General features: G+C 38.5%; 4 protein-coding genes across 4 annotated transcripts; 3 read left to right on the top strand and 1 right to left on the bottom strand.

Moving 5' to 3' along the window:
- The first annotated feature begins 4,925 nt into the window (after positions 1-4,925).
- Positions 4,926-6,161, top strand: LOC112181599. The gene is made up of 3 exons (XM_024319971.2): positions 4,926-5,310; positions 5,436-5,521; positions 5,652-6,161. Exons 1-3 carry the CDS (start codon positions 5,121-5,123, stop codon positions 5,697-5,699), a joined length of 324 nt encoding a protein of 107 aa, XP_024175739.1. The 5' UTR covers positions 4,926-5,120; the 3' UTR covers positions 5,700-6,161.
- A 2,887-nt stretch (positions 6,162-9,048) lies between these two features.
- On the top strand, positions 9,049-10,723 carry LOC112175916 (transmembrane protein 161B). Its single transcript, XM_024313684.2, has one exon. It carries the CDS (start codon positions 9,177-9,179, stop codon positions 10,533-10,535), a length of 1,359 nt encoding a protein of 452 aa, XP_024169452.1. The 5' UTR covers positions 9,049-9,176; the 3' UTR covers positions 10,536-10,723.
- Positions 10,724-13,556: 2,833 nt separating this feature from the next.
- LOC112175822 (heat stress transcription factor B-2a) lies at positions 13,557-14,958 on the top strand. Its single transcript, XM_024313599.2, has 2 exons — positions 13,557-13,997; positions 14,106-14,958. The coding sequence occupies exons 1-2, from the start codon at positions 13,743-13,745 to the stop codon at positions 14,718-14,720; spliced, it is 870 nt and encodes a 289-aa protein (XP_024169367.1). The 5' UTR covers positions 13,557-13,742; the 3' UTR covers positions 14,721-14,958.
- A 1,594-nt stretch (positions 14,959-16,552) lies between these two features.
- On the bottom strand, positions 16,553-20,751 carry LOC112172075 (leucine-rich repeat receptor protein kinase EMS1). The gene has a single exon (XM_024309252.2). It carries the CDS (start codon positions 20,616-20,618, stop codon positions 16,794-16,796), a length of 3,825 nt encoding a protein of 1,274 aa, XP_024165020.2. The 5' UTR covers positions 20,619-20,751; the 3' UTR covers positions 16,553-16,793.
- Between the last annotated feature and the right edge of the window lie 543 nt (positions 20,752-21,294).

Genomic DNA, 21,294 nt, shown 5'->3' with positions numbered 1-21,294 from the left:
CGAAAAAGAAACACAAAAGGAAGTGAAAAAATTGATTGTGAACCTCCAATTTTCCCAACTTCCAGATAAACAGATTGCAAAGCAAAAACAACACAAAGAAAATAAATAGTTGCACCACCAACCAAGAGAAGTCATTGGGTCTAAGCTTCGTAAACAAACCAAATAACCTTCGCATCTTCATGTCCAAGTAATAGCCACCAACTTTTGCATTATAAGAAAAAGTGTATAAAATATAGCAGCTAATTGTGATATAGACCCAGCACCAACTTATGTAGAAAAGAGAATCAAACATGACGAAGATAAGGGAATCCCAAATCTTCCATACGAAGATAAGGAGAGATATTAGGCGGAGGAGATCGAAGCATGCCTTACCAAGGAAGAAGAGAGTAAGCCCATGTTATTAATATGGGTAAAAGTTAGAAATGGTCCATGTGATTTGGGGTGATACTCAATATTAATTTCGTGGTTTCAAAATATTTAATTTTATCCTTGTGATTTGCCAAATTGATCTAAGTTGGTCCAAAAGCTAATTTTGACAAAAATTTAGCTATGTGAAAGTCATGTGTAAGGATAAGTTTGTCATCTCAATAAAAAAATAAATCGAAAACAAAATAAATTAGAAATTCTATAGGAAATGAAATTAAAAATAAATAAAAGCTAGAATTCCACAACCTCCTACTTGTTGTAAATATTATTATCTATGTGGATGTTCATGTAAATACTCATTAGTTATGTACTTTGATGTAAACTCTACCTCTATATAAAGGAGGCTAATGAGACTGAATGAATACTTCTACTTCCTCCCTACTATTCTCTCTTCATTTTCATCCTATTTTATAACACGTTATCAGCATGCTCCCATATTGTGTATAAAGGTTCCATAATTATCTATCTTCTCCCTACTTGTTACGTGGTTATAAAATAGGTATATTTTATAACACGTGTATATTGTGTAGAAGGGTTCCATAATTATCTATCTTCTACCTTGAAAAACAAACAAAAATAACATTAGCACTTCCTGTATATAAATCTTGAATACAAAAGCTACTGTAATGGGTATAATTAAGCATAAGAAGCAGCAGCCGCCAACACCCATAATTAATAGATGGGATTTTTTGCTATCTCATATATACTGTGTCAAATTTCTACAATAAATTGAGGCATATAATGTTATGAACCAGAAGTTCATTGAACCAAATACACTATTTGGCATGATCGATTACGTTATCTTTTATCTACCATGTTGTGTGGAATCACTTACAAGTTTTGATGACTACTAATCTTACTCGCAAGCAAATTGTTTATTTACCGCATATTTGTGAGTTGTCAGTTTAATGAAACAATCCTCCTGCCATGAGGGGGAGAAAGATTGTTCCTAAAGAACGATATGAATTGATGTGAGATATTTATCCATCGTCTCATTTTGACTTCGAGAAATATCAAAACTAGTGAATTGATAAAAGAAAGTGACAAATTTATATGATAAATGCAAAGGCATCTACTTTGGTTAAAGTCTCTAAGACCAACCATATTAATACAAACAATGTAGACTCCATTTAATTTGTGGGATGCAAGTGCATCAAATTGACATGGGTCTCCTGAAGAGAATGTCATTAAACAATATCACAGCTCCTAATATGGCTACACATACAAAGGGTGTAGGTACGCCATTAGGAAATGATGTCTTGGCGATACAATAATAAATTAATATGGTTGATGCTAATGAACAAAGCATGTTTTGACCTAAAATTTAGTTTGGGTTTGCCACCAACCAATGAAGATCTTCACTCCAAAGAAAGTGATAGATATTTGAACGCATCTTTTGCATTGTCATAATAAGATAGTCTTCTCACAGTTAGGGGGAGGAAATAGAACTGTCATTTGAATAACTGCGTGAATTTGTGTAGAATGTATCCACCAGGTCTAGAGTTTTATCCCAAAACATAGAAGATTATACAAGCCCTATAATGCTCATACATGAGATTTTAAGTAAAAAGATCAACATTCGCTATATGACTCATCTATGAGAGATGATTGTCCTAGAAATAATAATGTATGCCCCAGAAGAGGCATAGGTACCCAATATCAATAAGCTTATTATAGCTAATGCTGCATATAAGAATGTGTGGGATCTATGGTTAATGACCATCGATGATAATTTACATTCGGTAGTTACCAAAAATCATTAAGGGTTGTATTGAAGTTATACCACATTTCATTATGAATGTCGACAAAGTATATTATTGGCCAAATTGGAAAGAGGCAATTCCAATGAAATTGAATATTTGAAACGTGATGAAATACTTGGACCTCTAACCTACAAGTTACAAAAGGGTATTTATCAAAAGTGAAGATAAATCACTATGACACAATGTCTATTTATAGAGACATGAGATTATGAATATCTTCTCTTATATGAATGACAATTTTCTATAAGTACAATGTTACATATAGCTGTCATATTGACGAGAGATTTATGGCACGTTGTCATCGTATATTATGATATTTTTAAAGAGACATTGCTAAGCAAAATCTCAAAAGCAAAGTGTCATTATAATCGTATTGCTTATCAAATCCTCAAGGGATTCAAATACATGAATGATTCAAATGCAAGTCCATGAAAGGTTGAAAGAGCCTGAAGCTCACTCATGGAATCAAATAGTCTAAAACTAACTCATAAGTACTCATTCCGTTATAGTTAACGTGACCCAAATTGCCTCGATGAGTACTATGACAAGACTACGAAATCGAATTCGAATTATGATTATAGTGTTGCAACATATTCTAACTTTCACAAAGTTATGAATTACTTAGAGCTCTTGAAGAGCTTATATGAGACATATCAATACACAAAGATATTGATGTGTATGGCTACGTATGCCATGATGATTTTTCAATGTTTTAAACTATACAAAGTTAAATGTGTCAATTTCTTTATATTGTTTAGCTATTACTTTGTGTATGAATTTGAGCATATGAGATTGTTTCTAACCTTATCAAATGAGATAAGGCTTATTGAAAATAGTCTAGCTTCATTGGTATTGCTTAACCTTTGCAGGTATGAAAATTTATGATGAGCCCCTATATGCAAAGCACACATGGTCTCACTTCAGTGATAGACACATCAAACTACTATACATGGTACATGTAGCTTATCGCATACATAAATGAGGCTTGCAACAATCAGCGGGAGATTCTCATCAGGGGGAGCATCCAGAAGCATGGTACCTAGGACATATGCGTGTTGTGCTCTTTTTGTCCTTCGACCAGGGTTATTTTTGTCCCACTGGGTTTTTGTTACCTGGTAAGGTTTTTAACGAGACAACAATAAGCGCGTCCAATACCATCATTCAATGGTGGACATCCAAGGGGGAGTGTTGTAAATATTATTATCTATGTGGATGTCCATGTAAATACTCATTAGTTAAGTACTTTGATGTAAACTCTACTTCTATATAAAGGAGGCTAATGAGACTGAATGATAATACTTCTACTCCCTCCATACTATTCTCTCTTCATCTTCTTCCTATTTTATAACACTAATTTTCTAGTTTCATTTTTCAAATACTATTTAATTTAATTTCTTTTACTATTTTAAATTGAAATAACAAATTTATCCTTGCACATGAGGGGTTTTTGTCAAAAATGGCACTTGGACAAATATTAATTAATTTCGCAAACTATAGGGGTAAAATTAAATATTTTTAAACCACAAGGTTAATTTTGAGCATCACTCCAAGTCACAAGGACTATTTATAACTTTTACCCTATTAATATTGATGAAAATTATTTTCTTTTCTTTTTTAAATAGTTATTATTATATTTGTGCTCCATGATGTTTAGATAGGAATGAACTATTTCGATTGTGAAAATAATGGTGAAATTTCATTAATTGTAACTATAGTAAATCGATGATCTCAATCATAACCAAATGTTCCCAACTTGGTATCTTCCTACACTAGATATATAGTTCTGCAAGCAGATTACTATCCGAAGTTAACTAGTTTTTATGTTGATGAGGGTAGAATTTACTAGTTAAGGTTAGAGAGGTAAACTAAAATTAACGCATAACGATGGTAAATGAGTAAGTTCATTGATCTTAAATATAATAAATGCTCTCAATTTAAGAACCGTGTTACTCTAAATAGTTCCGCAAGATAACTATTATCTAGATAGAAACTAATCTGTTTGTTGACGAGGCTTATAATTCACCCGCTAATCGGATTCTCTGCGGTCCTTAATTAAGTTAAAAACAAATGCTGTTCAAGAAAGTAATAACCAACAATGTCGATCGGAAAACAAACAAGAAATGATTGGAGGACCATTTGTGACCTAGACAATCTAATGTTTACCATTTAGCTCTCTACATAAATAAGAAACAATTCCCTAAGAAAAAGAATAAAGTCCGAACCGTCCAGCACCGAAATGGTCCCAACAAGATCACAGTCAGCATCTAATCTCAAAATATCTCAACAGAGCCTCGTGCAGATATTTTTCGTATTTACTATTCCTTCTCTTAATTCTACTTCTTCTTCGTCCCAAAAATATCTCTCACCCTGTAAGTGAATCCCATAAAGGTCTTTGATATTTTCCTCACCCAAAAAGAAAAAAACTCCTAGATATTTACACCCCCATGCACTTTTCTGCCATCTGATATTTGTCAGGCAAAAGAAACCACAGGATATTTTCGATTGGTGCTTAAGATAACCCGAATATTTGGCACCTTTTATCTAATATCCAGTTAGATACTTAGCGTAAATGAGCTAAGGCACTGTTAAGCACTTTATCTAGGCAGCTAATTAAGCTAATGTAGACCAAGCTTCTAAGTTCATAACTATAAAAATATCTAAGAAATGAAAGTAACAAAAATCTAGCTCAAATATGAGGCAAAGCATGTTAGTAAAAGACAAACAAGTAGGCACATCCAATACTCTCTTCCCAACAAACTTGGACATATCACATACCATATGTTCTTAGCTCTCTATTCTCTATATATAATGAGGAAACAATTTCATGGTTTTATAAACAAGTTGGTTTTGTTTTTGTAAGCCATCCTCACAAAAACTCCAACACCCCACACAGATCGTTGTTCCCGAACCCTTCGAATTTGCAGAGAAGAAATGGAGTCGCACGTGCCCATCAGCTGGACAAACAAGAAGCATGTGCAGTTCTTGAACACCATGGAGGCTTCCTTTGTGTGCTCCATGATTGAAAACAAGGGTCGCCTTGCTCGTCTCGATCGTTTCGTGCCGGACACCTCCGACTCGACCCTAGATCTGATCAAAACACCCCAGACAACCAAAAAATCTGGTAACTAATCTGGCTAGTGTTGGTTTAGTCGATCTTAATGTTGGTGTTTAACGCCTAAACACACTATACATGTAAAATGCCGATCGAATATGCGTTGAAGCTAATTAACTTGTTGATGATATTAGGTCCGGTACGCAGAATGGACGGCGGAGCTGTCAGAAGAACAAGGAGATTATCGTCGCAACCGTTCATTTCTTCGCAGCTGGATCAGGTTGATAATACTTCTGCTTGCTTTTTTACCACTAGGCAGATATTTTGCTTACTTTTACTTCTATCTTTTCTGGTTAGATCTTAAGCTTGTGTGTTAAGGTACTAATTTATGTAATTATCTCTCTGTACAGGTGGTTCCACAGTTTGAGATCGCACTGGTTGGTGATAAGGTCTTATGAGAGATGCCTAGGAAATTATAAAAATGAGAAACTTGCAGAGCCAAAATTATCCAAATAAAATGTACCAGTGGTGAGAGCTGGTTGATTTTTCAGGAGGCAGCAATTAGCTTCAGCCGTAATTTATTATTTGAGATCGGTGATAGCAGACCAAGTAACAGAAATGCCCATGTGTTGGGTACGTAAGCTTCAAGAATTCCAAGGATGGAAAGGACATTGATGGCAAAGTAAATCTGGAGGAAGATGGTAGTCGAACTTGATGCTTCCGGCAAATATCTCATCTTTTAGGATAGAGTTAGTTGCTTATGCCATAACATATGCTCCACGATGATGTAAAGTCGAACTTGATGCTTCCGGCAAATATCTCATCTTTTTGTTTCTTTTAAATGTATCATCATCATTTCATATCATCTTCATCTTCATCTTTTCTGTATACGATCTTTAAATAATTTCTCCCTTTTACAAGTAATTTATTGAAAAAAAAAATAATTAAACTTCCTATTAGTTTTTTGTTCTGGTTAAAGTAAGGGGAATTTGATTCTACACTCAAATTCACACTCCTTTTAGATTAAACCCATCTATAAGATTGTTTTAAGGGCAATGATATAGGGCCTCAATGAGGCCTAAGATTTGTGGCCTCAAATCCTAGGTGTCATGCCATGTAAGTAAATACGAATTTTATTTTCAATTCCACATAATAAATCTTGTCACGTCATACTATTGCAACACTAATTTTACCCTTTTATATTTCCTTCTAGATGTTAGGGGATGAATCAATTACATTGATGAATTAAATTAGGTGACAAAAAAAAAAAGATAAGCTATTAATTATGTATTAATTTAAGAGATATGTCTACAAATTCTTTGAAAAATATTTTTCTTCATTTAATTAAATTCTTTCCTATAAATTTTCTTTCCAAATAGCATCAATATAGTCAAGAAATAGGCATTAACTTTTCTTTTCAAATATTGATTAATTTCATAAAAAAAAATAGCATTAATAAATTGAATTTGGAAAATACGTATGTCTAAATTAAAAGGTAAGAAAAAATTCCAGCCATTAATTATCATCTACAAATCTAAATATAAGGGAAAAAACAATAATAAACTCAAATATAACATGTAAACCCGCTACATAAAGAGAGAAAAAAATGAACAAAAGAATATATATAATCATATGAATATGTATTTTTCACATTATATTTTCAAAATTTACAGGCCTAACAAACGTTAAATTCATATACATATATTATGCAAATTTATTGATCGAGTGTACGTGCAAATTTATTGACTAAATTACATGAATTTTTTTCTATTCTTGATTGAAGAAAAAAATTGTTGTTTAAATCTAAGCATGAGTGTAATGAAAAGGAAAAAAAAAAAAAAAACCAAAATAATTTTTTTTGAAGAAAGCTAAAATAACTTCTTTTTTTGTTTTTTTTTTTAAGAGAAGCCAAAATAACTTAGGTTCATTAGTTTTTGGAAGGATAATATGATATTTTTTTCAAGAATTACATGTCATGATTTGACAAATTGGTGATGTGTATAGGTGACATGACATGACACCTAAGATTAAGGCCACAAATCATTTTCCTTGTTTTAATATACACCCAAACCTATTAATTAGGTTTATCTAAAAAAAAAACCTATTAAATAGGGTAAATATTAAAACCCACTGTTGTTAACTGCCACCATCCCCAAACTTTTTGCAGATGCAAGTTTTGAAAGATTTGCTCAAAGACATCACTCAGAATTAATCAACTCTTCATTCCAACAATTGAAATCAATACCTGGGTTGGAGGTTACATAACCTCCACATTCAAAAACCTAATCTAAATCAATGCCTGCGTCAGAGGTTATGTAATCTCCACATTCAAAAGCTGGAATTATAGGTGCCTAAGTCATTCTCTGAATGATTTAGGTACAAATTGTGAACTCCCAGAATGATAGGTACCTAAATCATTTGCTTATGTTAAAACCCACAAGATGTTTAATGCCTGAATGATAGACAAAATTATGCAATTTTACCTATGGTTCATTCTACCTAAGTTATTTCCTTATTGATAGGTACAAATTGTGAACTCCTAAATGATAGGTACCTAAATCATTTGCTTATATTAAAACTCACATGATATTTAACACTTGTACGTATGATAGGAAAAATTATACAGTTAGGCCTATGGTTCATCTAGAAATACCAAATTAGCAAGTGAAAGTTAATGACGAGGGTGTTGGATTATTCTATTTCATTTCCGGTAAATGAGGTGAAATGAATATTTTACTAAAAAGTCAACAGCTATATTTGAGGAATATTTTACCTATTCAATTAGAAGGGTAAAATAGTCAAACTAAAAAAACATGCAAAATCATAATTATAGACTTAAAACCTATAAGAAAGGTTTAATTATGTATATGTGTGTAGATTAAAAAAAAAATTATAAGAATGGGAGCTTCATTTAGGGTTTTTTTTTAGCTTCAATTTTCCTAATACGAGCTTCATTTTTTGGGTTTTGTTTTTTCTCTAATTTTCTCAAGATAATATGGTCACGAATGCATAGGTGAGAGGTGATACACAAGTTCACAGCAACAAATTTGAACTTCTTTCTTATGATCTATAGAACTGAACTAGTATCTGTATTGCTTGAGATCATGGTGTTATATATATATATATATATATATATATATATATATATCATCAATGAAAATTTGAAATCAAAACATGCATGAGGCCATAATGTCATATGCTATAATTATATATCAACACTCTACAAGGAAGGTTGCCCAACCTCAAAAAAAAAAAAGTTGTCGAAGGGTAAATCAGGCATATAAAAAAACACAAAAAAATATTGATTATACATCAACACTCTACAAGGAAAGTTGCCTACATGGATTGGGTGTAGATTGATAGAAAAATGTGTCGGTTTTTCCCAATATCTCTTTAGAAAATTGGGTTTATATCTAATTTTTTCTAGTAAGGATATGAAATTATATCTCAGTCTCACTGGCTTGCAAACTAAACAGGTTTGACGAGGTTAGACACCGAACCGATGTTTAATGTAAAGTAAAATAACTAGATATAGATTTGACTCCAAGTTATTACATTATTGCACTAACTCATAAAGTGCTCGATAAAATGCTATCAACCGAACGGGTAGAAACTTCTAAAACGGAGGATAGAAACTTAGAAAGGGCTAGAGATGAGTCGCTGCTCCCCAACCCTAATGCCCTAACTTGTATCATACAGTTACAGGCCTTGTTCAAACCTAAGTGAGTGTCAAGCCCAGGCCCAAAAGGCCCACAGAGTCCAGAGCACACAAAGACCAATCTGAGCAGGGAAGCACAGAATCCCATTTTCTGTTCAACTTCTGAGAAGCCAAAACTTCCAAATCAAAGATCCCAGAGACTCCAACTTTGCTCAGGTCTTTGAAAACCCAGAACCAAAACCAAGTAGTAACACTAATTCTGAAGCCAAAACAAACAATGCTGGACCAATTCTTGACCTACAAGAATCTCATACTCCAGCTCTCACTCTCTCTCACCCTCACTCTCCTCCTCACCTTCCTCAAAATCCCCATCTTCTTCCTCCACAGCCTCCACACCTACATCCACCCCGATAACATCCCGCCCGGCGGAACCCGGGCCGCCATCCGCCGACCCGACTCGTCCGATTCTGGACCCGGGTCCAAACCCAACCCGGAGCTCCGAAAGAGAACCAAGTCCAAGTCCAAGAACACCCCGGCCTTCGATGAAAACAACGCCCAGATCTTCCGGCTCAAGCTCGACGAGGCCCACCTCCAGACCCGCCTCTATTTCCCGGACTACTCCAACGCCTTCACCTTCTCCTTCGTCGCCGTCTCTGCCCTCGCGCTCCAAATATATCTAGGTGATTCGCAATCGGATTCTGGAGTTCTGGTCAATGGGGTCTTCGTTCCGGTTCTGCTAGGGTTTACGGGGGTTTCGAAGCTGCTGCTGGTTCTTGCGAAGGTTTCGGCGGAGAAATCGGCGTCGAGGAGGTCGGAGAAGCAGTTGAGTGTGGCGCTGGGGGTTGTGGGGTTGGTGGTGGGGAGTGTAGTGTGCTTTAGATTTAGTCCGTCGGTTTTGGATTTTGATTTCGGGTCGGTTGATGGGAACGGAAGGCTGTTTATTGCAATTTTGATGGGGTGCTTTTCGGGTTTCTTGTTCATGCCTGCGGCGAAGAGTGCGAGGGCGTTTTGGCTCGGGACTGATCAGATTAGGTCCGATTTGTCGATGCTTTCGTGTGAATGGTTTGGGAGAATGGTGCTTTACTTGAATTCTGCTGTGGTTCTGTTTACGGTCTTGTTGTGGATCAATCCGTTTGGTGGAATGCTTGTGAACAAGAATGGGAAAGTTCGAAATGCAGAGGGTTTGATTGGGAATGTAGGGTTTTCTGCTTCGGATTTTGCTAAGTTTCGGCTTTGGTGCTTGCTGGTTTCGAGTTTTCTGCAGCTGGTTGCGTTGCGGCCGAATTTACAAATGTATTTGAATGAGGCATTGTTGTCTTGGTATCAGAGATTGCACGCTGGGAAGGTTCCTGACTTGGAGTTCAGTAGGGCTAAGGTGTTTCTGCACAATCATTACTTATGCCTCGTGGTTCTGCAGTTCCTCGCACCGCCAGTATTGTTGCTTCTGTTTCTTGGGCTGTCTCGGGTTGATGGCATCTCTCCAGAAGATTACCAATATGTTTGTAGTGTGCTACCCTGTTCTGCCTTTGTGAAAGAAGTGGCGGTCTTTATGGCTTGGTGGATTCTCTTTCTTTGGGCCGTTTATAGTTCAGCTACCGTTTTTCTGTATCGTCGCTGCATTTTGTACATGTCTTGATGACTTAGATGTGTTGTTTCAACCTTGAAGATTGATGATCCGTGAGTTGGTCTTTTGACGAATTTTGAGTGAAGAGTGTTGTGCTGGTTGTAACGGGATTGTCATTACTTAACACCATTTGTGATTTGACTTCAGGGCATAGAGAATAGAGAATCAGACACATTATCTGGTATATACTTGATCTCTCATGCTTATTCTGTTGTTATACGGACTTGAATCGTAGTTTGTATGCAGTTGTTCATTTTCCGTCCAATGTATTTGGTTAGAAGCGAATTTACCCATTGAGTTTCATCTATTGTATTTGTTCAACAATTATTGGAGCATGTTACTTCTCAATTTTGATAAACTGATTAGGCATGTCACAGGAAACGAACTTACATTCAAAATATTGCATTCTCTGGCTGGCTGTATATTCGAACATTTTCGCTTGTTAACTATCTCATCTAAATCCATTACAAGTTAAATCCAATTTGCATTAAAGAAGTGAACGCTAGGAAAGCCAAGCTGTGTATTTATACCTCTGTGTTACCCTTAACCTGTTTGTTCTTACTTATTGGCCTTATAATTATTGGACGTGCTGAGATGTGTTTGATTGGTTGTTTGAATCTATACAGGATTTGCTTATTCATTGATGTTATTTCTATTGCTTTTTTTGGACTGTAGATATTAATGATTGAGATTCTAGTCTCTCTTTGGGAAATTTTTTTTTTCCCTGTTTTTAATGCCTATGCGCCTATTGAATACTCTGTTCTAGCAACAATCTATATTCTTTATGACATCCTTCCCGGAAGAAAGAAAGAACTACATGACATATTAGAACCAGGAACAATCTACATTCTGTATGACATCCTTTTGGGAAGAAAGAAAGTACTACATGACATATTAGAAACCGAGAAAATATTACAAACAGTATCTAAACTAAGGCTTATTCTTAACTTCAATACATGATTATGCAAAATTATCACTTTGGTACCCCAAGTTTGAAGTCCGACCCAAGAATGGTACACGTCGTCCAGCACGGCGTTAACTAACTAACCACGTGACATATTTTGAGGGCCCTCATAGTTTGCCACGTAGCAAAGATTTAATGTTGTGATGGACGGCGTGTACTATTTTGGGGTTGGACTTTAAACTTGGGATACCAAAATGATAGTTTTGCATAGTCGGATTAGGAGTCGGCCTAACTTTGGGTACTGTTTGAAATATTATCTGTTAGAACCTCTGGAATATTGCTTGAGACAGCAATGTCATGTCATGCTATGTGGGGTGGCATTGGTAATGCTGCAGCTTTTTAACTGCGTTGAATTGAGAATGCGTGGTGGAGCCTCATAACGATTATTGAATTCGGCTTTAGCTATCAGCATTTTGACCATCTTCCGGTGTCTCTCGTATCTTCTGTGCGGTACATGATGCCAGTCGGTCTCATTGTTGCCTGAAAGACTTGTCCGCTTTGTATTCCAAATTCAACTCTGTACAGCTTCTGCCATTACTTGGAATTGGAAACACTTGGTTGATGGCTAGAGGTTCTTTTTTTCATCATTGAAAATTACTCCCTACTTACACTTCATACAAGTCCCTTTCATTCCAGGATTACTATTCAAAAAATTCCATCTCTCCTTTCAGATTCATGGACCGCCTACATCCGTGTTTTCGGCCATTATACACTGTCGTTTTTATATCATTAAAACTTTGGATCCGATATGTGGGGGGACCGAAATGCAATCCTCCAACGACGAGAAAGATCCTTCACCATTTTGGACCGATATCAGTGGTACCATTTTGTTCAGATTGGCATTTCTAGATGCAACAGATATCCATACAAACAACCCATTCACTGATTCACATCACAAAATTTTATCTTTCCCTACTGTTCACGTTTGTAGTTGGGAAGTAAATCCTATTCTCTTTTACCCAAAGGTAGAATATTCCCCATTGTTGTCACTTGTAACGTCGATTATTAACTGACTCATTGACCGTGCATAATTAAAAAATTGGACCGGCCGCCACAAGAAGAAAAAAAGTGCACAATATTTAAAGCTTCTTTAGTCTCAACCCACCTGATCTTTATCCTTAGGCATGAAATGAGGAGTCCCGTTCCCCTGGTCAGCTACTGACCAGGGATTATTTGCTCAACTACCGTCTGATTTCAATCGGATGGTTGACAGATTTCATTTCTGAAAAATCTAGATACATGTCAACCGTCCGATTGAAATCAGACGGTAGTTGAGCAAATAATCCCTGGTCAGTAGCTGACTAGGGGAACATCTCTGTGAAATGAGCCGAAATTTTTGATTGAAGAAGAGAATTTTCAATTCACCCAAATATACTTGCATCAACAAAAATAGATAATTAGATATTAGTAGTATTCACCTGATCAGTTGCTGACCAAACAATTTATACTCAATAACCCTAGATTTACATCCAATCAGTAGTGTTCACCTGGTCAGTTGCTGACCAAAGAATTTATGCTCAATAACCTTTAGATTTACATCCAAGGGTGGAAAACAAAACACCTCAACTTAATAATAATCTCTCTGCCATTGGATTTATATCCAAGGGTGGTTGAGCATTATTTTTTTGGTCAATAACTGACCAGGTGAACATTTTCGTACATCCAATAGTGGAAAACAAAACACCTAAACTTAATAATAATTCTCTCTGCCATTGGATTTACATCATCCAAGGGTGGTTAAGCATTATTTTTTTTGTCAATAATTGACCAGGTGAACATTTTTGATTAGATATTATTAATTATATTTTTTAATTATTAAAAAACTGTTAATAAATATTAACAATATACTAATTCATTTGCACCTATGTGTATAGAATAATTTCCTATGTTGCAGTTAAAACAAAAAAAGTAACTGCTGCGATGAAATTAAAGTTTCAGTTGATACTAGCCTCTCATTCGTTGCCACGTAGATACAATCGAAGAAAATTTGAGCCGGAAGTTTCTCGAAAACAGGACAGAGTGAGTGAGTTAGAAGTTTCCTGTGGTTTCCTCTGTTTTGTTTCCACACGATTATCGGTTTGCAACCAAATTCTCATCCTTTTTAAATCCCCAAAAGGAACCTTCTAGAACCAACAAACCCCCAAATTCCTCTCCCAATCTTCTCCAAGATTTTCATCAATTACTAGTTTAAGGATTTGAAGATTCTGATTTCTGATTTCGAGTCTGTTTTTCATATCATAGAAGCGGCGGTTGTTATGGCTCCTCCGCCTACGGTGGAGCAGAACGGCGAGTCCACCTCCGGCGAGTCGACGCAGCGAGGCTCTCCGACGCCGTTTCTGAGCAAAACGTACCAGCTCGTCGACGATCCCGCCATCGATGACGTCATCGCCTGGAGCGGCGACGGATCCAGCTTCGTGGTGAAGAACCCCACCGTGTTCGCCAGAGATTTGCTGCCCAAGTATTTCAAGCACAACAACTTCTCCAGCTTCGTCCGGCAGCTCAACACCTACGTAAGATTAATTTCCACTTACAATCCTTCAATTTCAATTCGTGATGACTCCTGATAGTTTGACAGTTTGATTCGTTGTTATCGGTTTTTGATTTGATTTGATTTTCAGGGATTTCGGAAGATTATACCTGACCGGTGGGAATTCTCCAACGACTGCTTCCGCAGAGGCGAGAAGCGGCTGCTCTGCGAAATACAGCGGCGGAGAATCACGCCTCCGGCGGTTGCTCCGGCAGTGATTCCGGCGAAACCTATCACCTCCCCGGCGAACTCCGGCGAGGAGCAGGTGACTACTTCGTCGAGCTCCTCGCCGCGGCCGAGGATTCCGTGGCAGCTGGTGGAGGAGAACGAGAGGCTGAGGAAGGAGAACCTCCGGCTGACCAAGGAGCTGGCGGAGATCAAGTCTCTCTGCCACAACATCTTCTCCCTGGTGTCGAATTACGCCTGTAATAAGCCACCGGAGGGCGGTTTAGGTGAGTTGACACAGCTGAGTTTGATGCCCGGGGAGCGGTTTTCCGGCGGGGAGACGAGTCCGAAGATTTTCGGGGTGGAAATCGGAGCGAAGCGGGCGAGGGAGGAAGGCGGTGGAGGCGATGAGGAGACGGATCTACGGCTGCGGCAACCGAGCGGTGGTGGCGTTGTGAAATCAGAGCCGTCGGATGTGGAGTATCGTGAGAAGCCGTGGCTGAAGCAGTGCCACAGGGCTAATCAGAGGGTGTGTAATTGATACGTAGACTTCACATGTTAGAAGGGGAAGAGAGACAAGGATTGATGCACGTGTGAAGATTTGGTACACGTGCGTCTTCAACCTACTTTCTTCTTTTGCTTTTAGAAGAAAAAAGGATTTTACTTTTTATGTTTTGGTTGTCGTTTGATCTCTGGCTCTGGTAGCTTCCATGATTCAGCACATGTAATCTTTTAGCAAAGAGAATAGTGAATTATGAATGGAAGATAATTTTACTATACTGATTGGTACTGCATCAGAACACAGTTCTCCAATTCTCTAGTCTCTTTGAGGCGGTGGATGTTATCAGTAAATTTTGTTACAAGATAGGTACGTGAAAAGTATCTACCAGTTTTGATGGAGGAAATGAAGCTGGTAGGGACTTTACATTATGGTAGAGTTATTTTCGAAACAGATGTCTATTGCTAGCATAAGCTATTAAGCTTTAATACAAGAAAGGTCCAATTCGTCAAACGAGAGTCGAGCAAAAGGGATATCACATTAAGTGATTATAATCTTTAAAACAAGAAATTTCATAATTAATTTTTGTTTTTTAAGTAAAAATTGAAGAATTTATATTTGACACTCGTTAAAGTAATAAATTTAAACTAGCATTTATCTACACATGCTCTGCATGTATATGTATTTTTCTTTTTAGAAAAAAAATAAATAAATAATAATGGATGAAAACAATTATTGCAGAGAGAGGCTAGTGGGAGAGAAAAGTGGAATTTGTGGGATTTATTTTGTTTATTTTTTTAATAAAAAAATAATTTGCAATTGTCATAATGACCATTGCGATTTAATTAATTCTCAAAGTATTTTAATGTTTTAGGGTCATTTTTGTAAAAATTTTGATTTTGACTAACAAACCCTCTTCTCTTAATAATAGTATAGATACTAATCACTAAAGTTAGATATTTGAAAGTTTTTTTTTTATTATCAAAAACAATTTAAAGGTATCTTAAAATAAAAAGATGGTAAAGTTTAAAGTTAGTTTTTCACTTTTTCTTTAGTCAATTTTTTTTAAGGTATCTTAAAATCATATTATGAATTTGCTCTTGTTCCACGTGGCGAAAGATGTTTATCTACCAGTCTCAATTTTGTTTGGAGTAAAGAAAGAAGAAACCCCATCAAATTTGTTCAAATTCTTTTGTGTCATTCCTTCTTCATCCTTCCCAACCTCACTATACACGGCATTGTTAGCTTTCGCTTTTATTGACATGGACATGCCTACCGTTAATCACACTTGCTTTGAAGTGGTATACGAGGATAGTAAAAGTTTTAGTCTCTCTTTTCTTTTGCTTTCCGTCCCAAAATCTTTTTCTAGGATAGGAAAAGAAACAGAGCTGCCTCTCTTCGACTGTGAAAACTGAATGTCATTGGTATCGTAGCAATTGGGTCTCCACTCTCCAATACTATGCAGAAAAGATCTAAAAAAAAGAAAAGAAAAAGAGAGGGGGGATAGAGCATATATGAGATCAATGCAACAGCAAATCATGTTTTCTTTGGTGTGAAGTACCTTCGAGTTTAAGGCCTACTAACTTTTTTCTATGCAGGGACAATCCACGCACGAGCCTCAAAATAGCATCATAAGAAATGAAGAAAACAAGTAAGAAATAAATGGTGACAATGAATCTGAAAAACTCAGGCTTGTGATCGATACGAGTTCATCATCACTTGCAACAACAATCCTATTATCCTCTTGACCAAGGAACTTCAACAATTCAAACATGGTAAGTCTGCTTGCGGCTTATCAATAAAGGCATACAGAAGCAATCTGCAGAATTCGAAACATTGGTCTGCTTTGAATACGCGTACTGTACAACTGTATGTGCAAGTGAAAAGGACCGTAAACTTAAAAGCTTGTTCTTGCAATTGAAACAAGTAGTAAGGAGGAATATGAAACTCTGGCTCCGGAATGATTAGATTAGCAGATTAGAAGCAGTACAGCTTAAAATCCCAAGTACTCCCTAAAACTACTTTACAACATCATTATTATACAAGATCATCATTATATTATGACAACAAGCCTATCACCCTCTTGACATAACAGGAAGTCTGTCGGTCTGCCCTTTACTCATCATCTTTCATCCCTTTAAGGATCTTCAGCACTTGAAGCATTGTAGGTCTGCCGGCAGGGTTGTCACAAAGGCACACACAAGCAATCTGCAGCACTTGCAACATGGCCTGCTTCGATTCCGCACCGAGTACCAAGGGGTCAAGAACATCAGCAGTTTGCCCCTTCTTGACCTTCTGAAGCACCCAGCCGACCAAATTTCCGCCTTCCTTCTCTTTGAAGTCTGGTCCAGTTGGCTCTTTTCCGGTTACCAATTCAAGCAGTATCACACCAAAACTGTAGACATCTCCCTTTTTAGTCGACCTCCCACTTTGTCCATACTCTGGTGGAATGTAGCCAAATGTCCCGGCAACATCAGTTGTGATATGAGTCTCGCAGTCACTGATCAGTCTTGCAAGTCCAAAGTCTGCAACCTTTGGCTCAAAGTCTTCATTAAGTAAGATGTTGCTGGCTTTAATATCCCTGTGAATGATGTGGGGGATTAGTTCATGGTGAAGAAATGATAGGCCTCGCGCTGCACCCATTGCAATTTTGAAACGTCTGTCCCAATCTAGGACGTCAAGAGCTCCCATCCGATTTCTCAGCCACAGGTCTAGGCTCCCATTCACCATGTATTCATAAACAAGGAGCTTCTCCTCACTGATAGAACAGTATCCCAGTAATGAAACGAGATTTTGGTGCTTCACCTTACCCAGGGTTTCCATTTCAGCAATAAACTCTCGGTGACCCTGGGTTTTATACTCACTCAGCTTCTTAACTGCAACTGTTTTCCCATTGGACAAAGTGGCCTTGTACACAGTTCCGAAGCCTCCATCTCCAATAATGTTTGTCTTGCAGAAATTGTTTGTAGCTTCAAGGATATCCACTAAAGTTAGTTTCAGAAGAGGCTGCTCAAACATGGCCATATTGATGCTCAGAGGCTCCTTTGGTTGGCTGTTACCCAGGAAATAGAGATGATGATCGATGAAACTCTTGAGCTTGCTGTCCTCGCTTTCTTCAAGATCGTTTTGCCGGCTACTTCTTGTAACCCATCTGATCAGACCCACGACCGCTGCAAGAGAGATCAGAGCACTTCCAACGACAATTGCTGCGAGTCCCCAGGCATTCAGCACAACTGATTTGTCTAAGCTTTTGACTCGGCAATCTAAATTCGAACTTCTCCCACATAATTTTCTATTACCAACAACAGATACTTTTGAAAGGTCCCTGCAAATTCCACTCCTGGGAATCGACCCTTCCAAACCATTTTCTGCCAAATTCAAGTAAACCAGACTGGTGAGGTTGCATACCTTCTCAGGAATCTGTCCAGATAACCGGTTACTAGAAACATCAAAGTACTCGAGTTGCACCAGATTCCCAAGGTCTGGAGGAATCTTTCCCCTAAACAAATTTGCATGAAGATCCAAATATGACAAGTATGACAGATTTCCCAAAGAAGGCGGCAATTCACCAGTAAGGAAGTTGTTGCTCAAGTTGACAGTTTCAATCCTCCAAGCCATAGAGTTTGAGAACAGCTCATCTATTCGACCAGAAAGCCTGTTCTCTTGCACGTACAACCCTCCCAGATTCTGCATGCTTGAAAGAGAAGAAGGAAGCTCACCATCCAGCTCGTTAGAACTCAAATCTAAGTGAGTTAACTCTTTCAGGTTCCCAAAACTTGTTGGTACAGCACCTGATAACTTATTACCAGTTAAATTCAGCTTCACCAAACTGCCCAAACGACCCAAGCTTGCTGGGATGGTGCTTGTAAGCTGGTTATTTCCCAGATATAAACCTTGAAGCTTGGGGGAATCACCTAACTCTGGAGGAATGGAACCAGTAAGCATATTCCCAGACAAATCCAAGGTTGTGAGATTTGTTAAGCGCGAGAGTGATCTTGGAACTCCACCAGAGAGCATGTTGTTGCTGATCAACAGATTAACCAGAGCGACACAACTGCCCAGGTCTTCGGGTATAGGGCCAGACAGTCTGTTGTAGGAGAGATCAAAGACCCCAACATGCTGAACAAAGCTCAAATCGGGGATGGTCAGCTGCCGAAAATAAAGTGATGGCTTTGAAGGGATTGGCCCGGACAGATCATTGTGGGAAAGGACCAGACACTGTAACTCAGGAAGGTCCGCAATCTCCTCCGGTATAGAGCCATTGAGATGGTTGCTCCCCAAGTCAAGTGTGGTGAGTTTGCAGAGGCTAACCTCACTCGGAATCTGCCCCTCAAGGAAATTAGAGTTCAGGTTCAGAACAGAGAGAGTACTCAGGTTCCCTATCTCCTTAGGAATGGTGCCCTTCAACTGGTTGTTACTCAGAACAAGCCTTTCCAATGCAGCAGCATTGCCAATCTCCTTGGTGAGAGAACCCTTCAACTGATTATTAGCCGCCGAAAATTCCATCAAATTAACAGAGCTCCAAAGGCTAGTAGGTAATTCACCAGTAAAGTTGTTTGAATCAAGGTCAATCGCCATCAGAGGAAGCTCCGAAAGGTACTCAGGAATCGAACCACCAATCTGATTATTCACCAAATTCAACTGAGTAAGGTTCCTACACCCCACAAATGTATTCTCAATGGTTCCAGATAGGAAATTACTATCCAGATCAATCTCCAAAAGCGAAACCGCATTGCACAGCTCTTCTGGAATTGCCCCACTCAACAAGTTGTTGCTCAAGCTAAGATGCATGAGCACAGAACAATTCCCAATCTCAGGAGGAATCCTCCCTGAAAACAGATTGCTCGAAAGCAAAATCGCCTCAGCCTGACTCCACTTCCCAAGCCAAGCCGGCAATGACCCGGAAAGCTGGTTCTTCTCAGCCGAAAACGTCAGCATTGGCAGCTCCGAAAGCTCCTCCGGCAACTCCCCGGAAAGCGAATTAAACGAAAGCATCAAAGTCTTCAAATTCCTACACTTTCCCAGCTCGGCAGGGACAAACCCACTGAGCTCAGAAAACACCAAGTTCAATATACTCAGCTCTCTCAACTCCCCTATCTCTTTCGGTATAGAACACCTCAAAGGGTTGTGAGAAAGATCAAGCTTACTCAAAGACTTCAGCTTGGACAACTCCTCCGGCAACGGACCGGTTATAGAACACGCCGGAGAGAAAAAATTCTCCAGCATTGAAAGGTTTCCGATTTCTTTAGGCAGTGGACCAGAAAAACGGTTCACCCCAATGTAGAGGTCAGTGAGGTTTCTCAGGTTACCGATTTCCGGTGGGATTGAACCGGAAAAGGAATTGTTGGATATGTCCAATGAAGATAAAGACTGAAGCTTTTGAAACAGAGATAAAGGTAGAGAACCAGAGAGGAGGTTGTTACCCAAGTCCAAGTACTGAAGCCCGGTCAAGTTCCCAATGTGGGCCGGGACTTCTCCGGCGAGCCCATTTCCGGAGAGCTCAAGAGTCTGCAGCCGGGACAATTTTCCGAGCTCCGGCGGGATTTTTCCGGCGAGCGAGTTAACGCTGAGTTTGAGGGTCTGGAGCTGAGTCAGGTCACCGAGTTGGGCTGGAATTGGGCCGCGGAGGAGGTTGGAGGAGAGGTCGAGGACGGCGAGGTCCGGGAGAGAGAAGAGAGAAGGAGGCAGTGGGCCTCTGAGGCCCAAATTGGGTAGGGTGAGTGAGTTGACTCGGCCAAGTTGGCATGAGACGCCGACCCAGTTGCAGACTGGAATGGAACCCCTCCATGAGCTGAGAATTTCTGGGTTTTCGAGGCCAATTTTGAAGGAAATGAGGGCTTTTGCTTCTGGGTTTTCTTCAACTATGGCTGCAACGGTGATCAGAAGCCACCCAAATGCTAAGAGTAAGACCGCTAAAGGAACAGACTTTATCGACTCCATCAGAATTACAGAGAGAAAAAGAAATGGGGTCTGGGTTTTCAGAGTGATATGGAGCTTGTAAGAGAGAGAAGGTGAAGAAGAAGAAGAAGAAGAAGAAGCTTGAACGCCATTACTGAGTGGAGTGAGTGTGTGGAAAAGCCACTGGTATTTTAATAAGGGTTTAAGAGAGGCATGCAGCTCACGTGACTTCATTTCCGTAACGGCAAAGTTTAGGGTTTGCATACAAACCCCTACTTTGACCTAAGTTTCAAACCTCCAGGGCCTTGAATACTTTATATTCTGAAATTTGCCCCCATTTTGATTCTACGAAAGTCTAAATATGATAATAGTATGGTATAATAGTAATCCTTCACATGGCGGTCAGAAAATCCGGGTCTTGTCTTTTTCTCTTAAAATAGGGGATCTGCTTCTTGGGTTTATCTGCGTCTTTCTTTTTGTTATTCTATTTTGGATTTAGTGCATTACAGATTAGGGACTAGATTTTGGTGGGTTTAGGACTTTGGAAGCTTTAGCACTATGTATGGATGTAGGGTGATGAGAATGTGATTCCTATGACCTTTTAATCATTTTTGAAGGTGGAGGATTGGTGTATGGTGTTAAACTATTACTTCGTGCGTTTAAAATTTTGAAAGCTCGAAAAGCATAGAAACGAGCATAGAATGTAATTGAGTAGTGA

The sequence above is a fragment of the Rosa chinensis genome, chromosome 1, assembly GCF_002994745.2.
Source record: "Rosa chinensis cultivar Old Blush chromosome 1, RchiOBHm-V2, whole genome shotgun sequence".
NCBI classification, from domain to species: Eukaryota; Viridiplantae; Streptophyta; class Magnoliopsida; order Rosales; family Rosaceae; genus Rosa; species Rosa chinensis.
The sequence above is the reverse complement of the archived record's forward strand: the minus strand, read 5'-3'. Positions and strand labels throughout refer to the sequence as shown.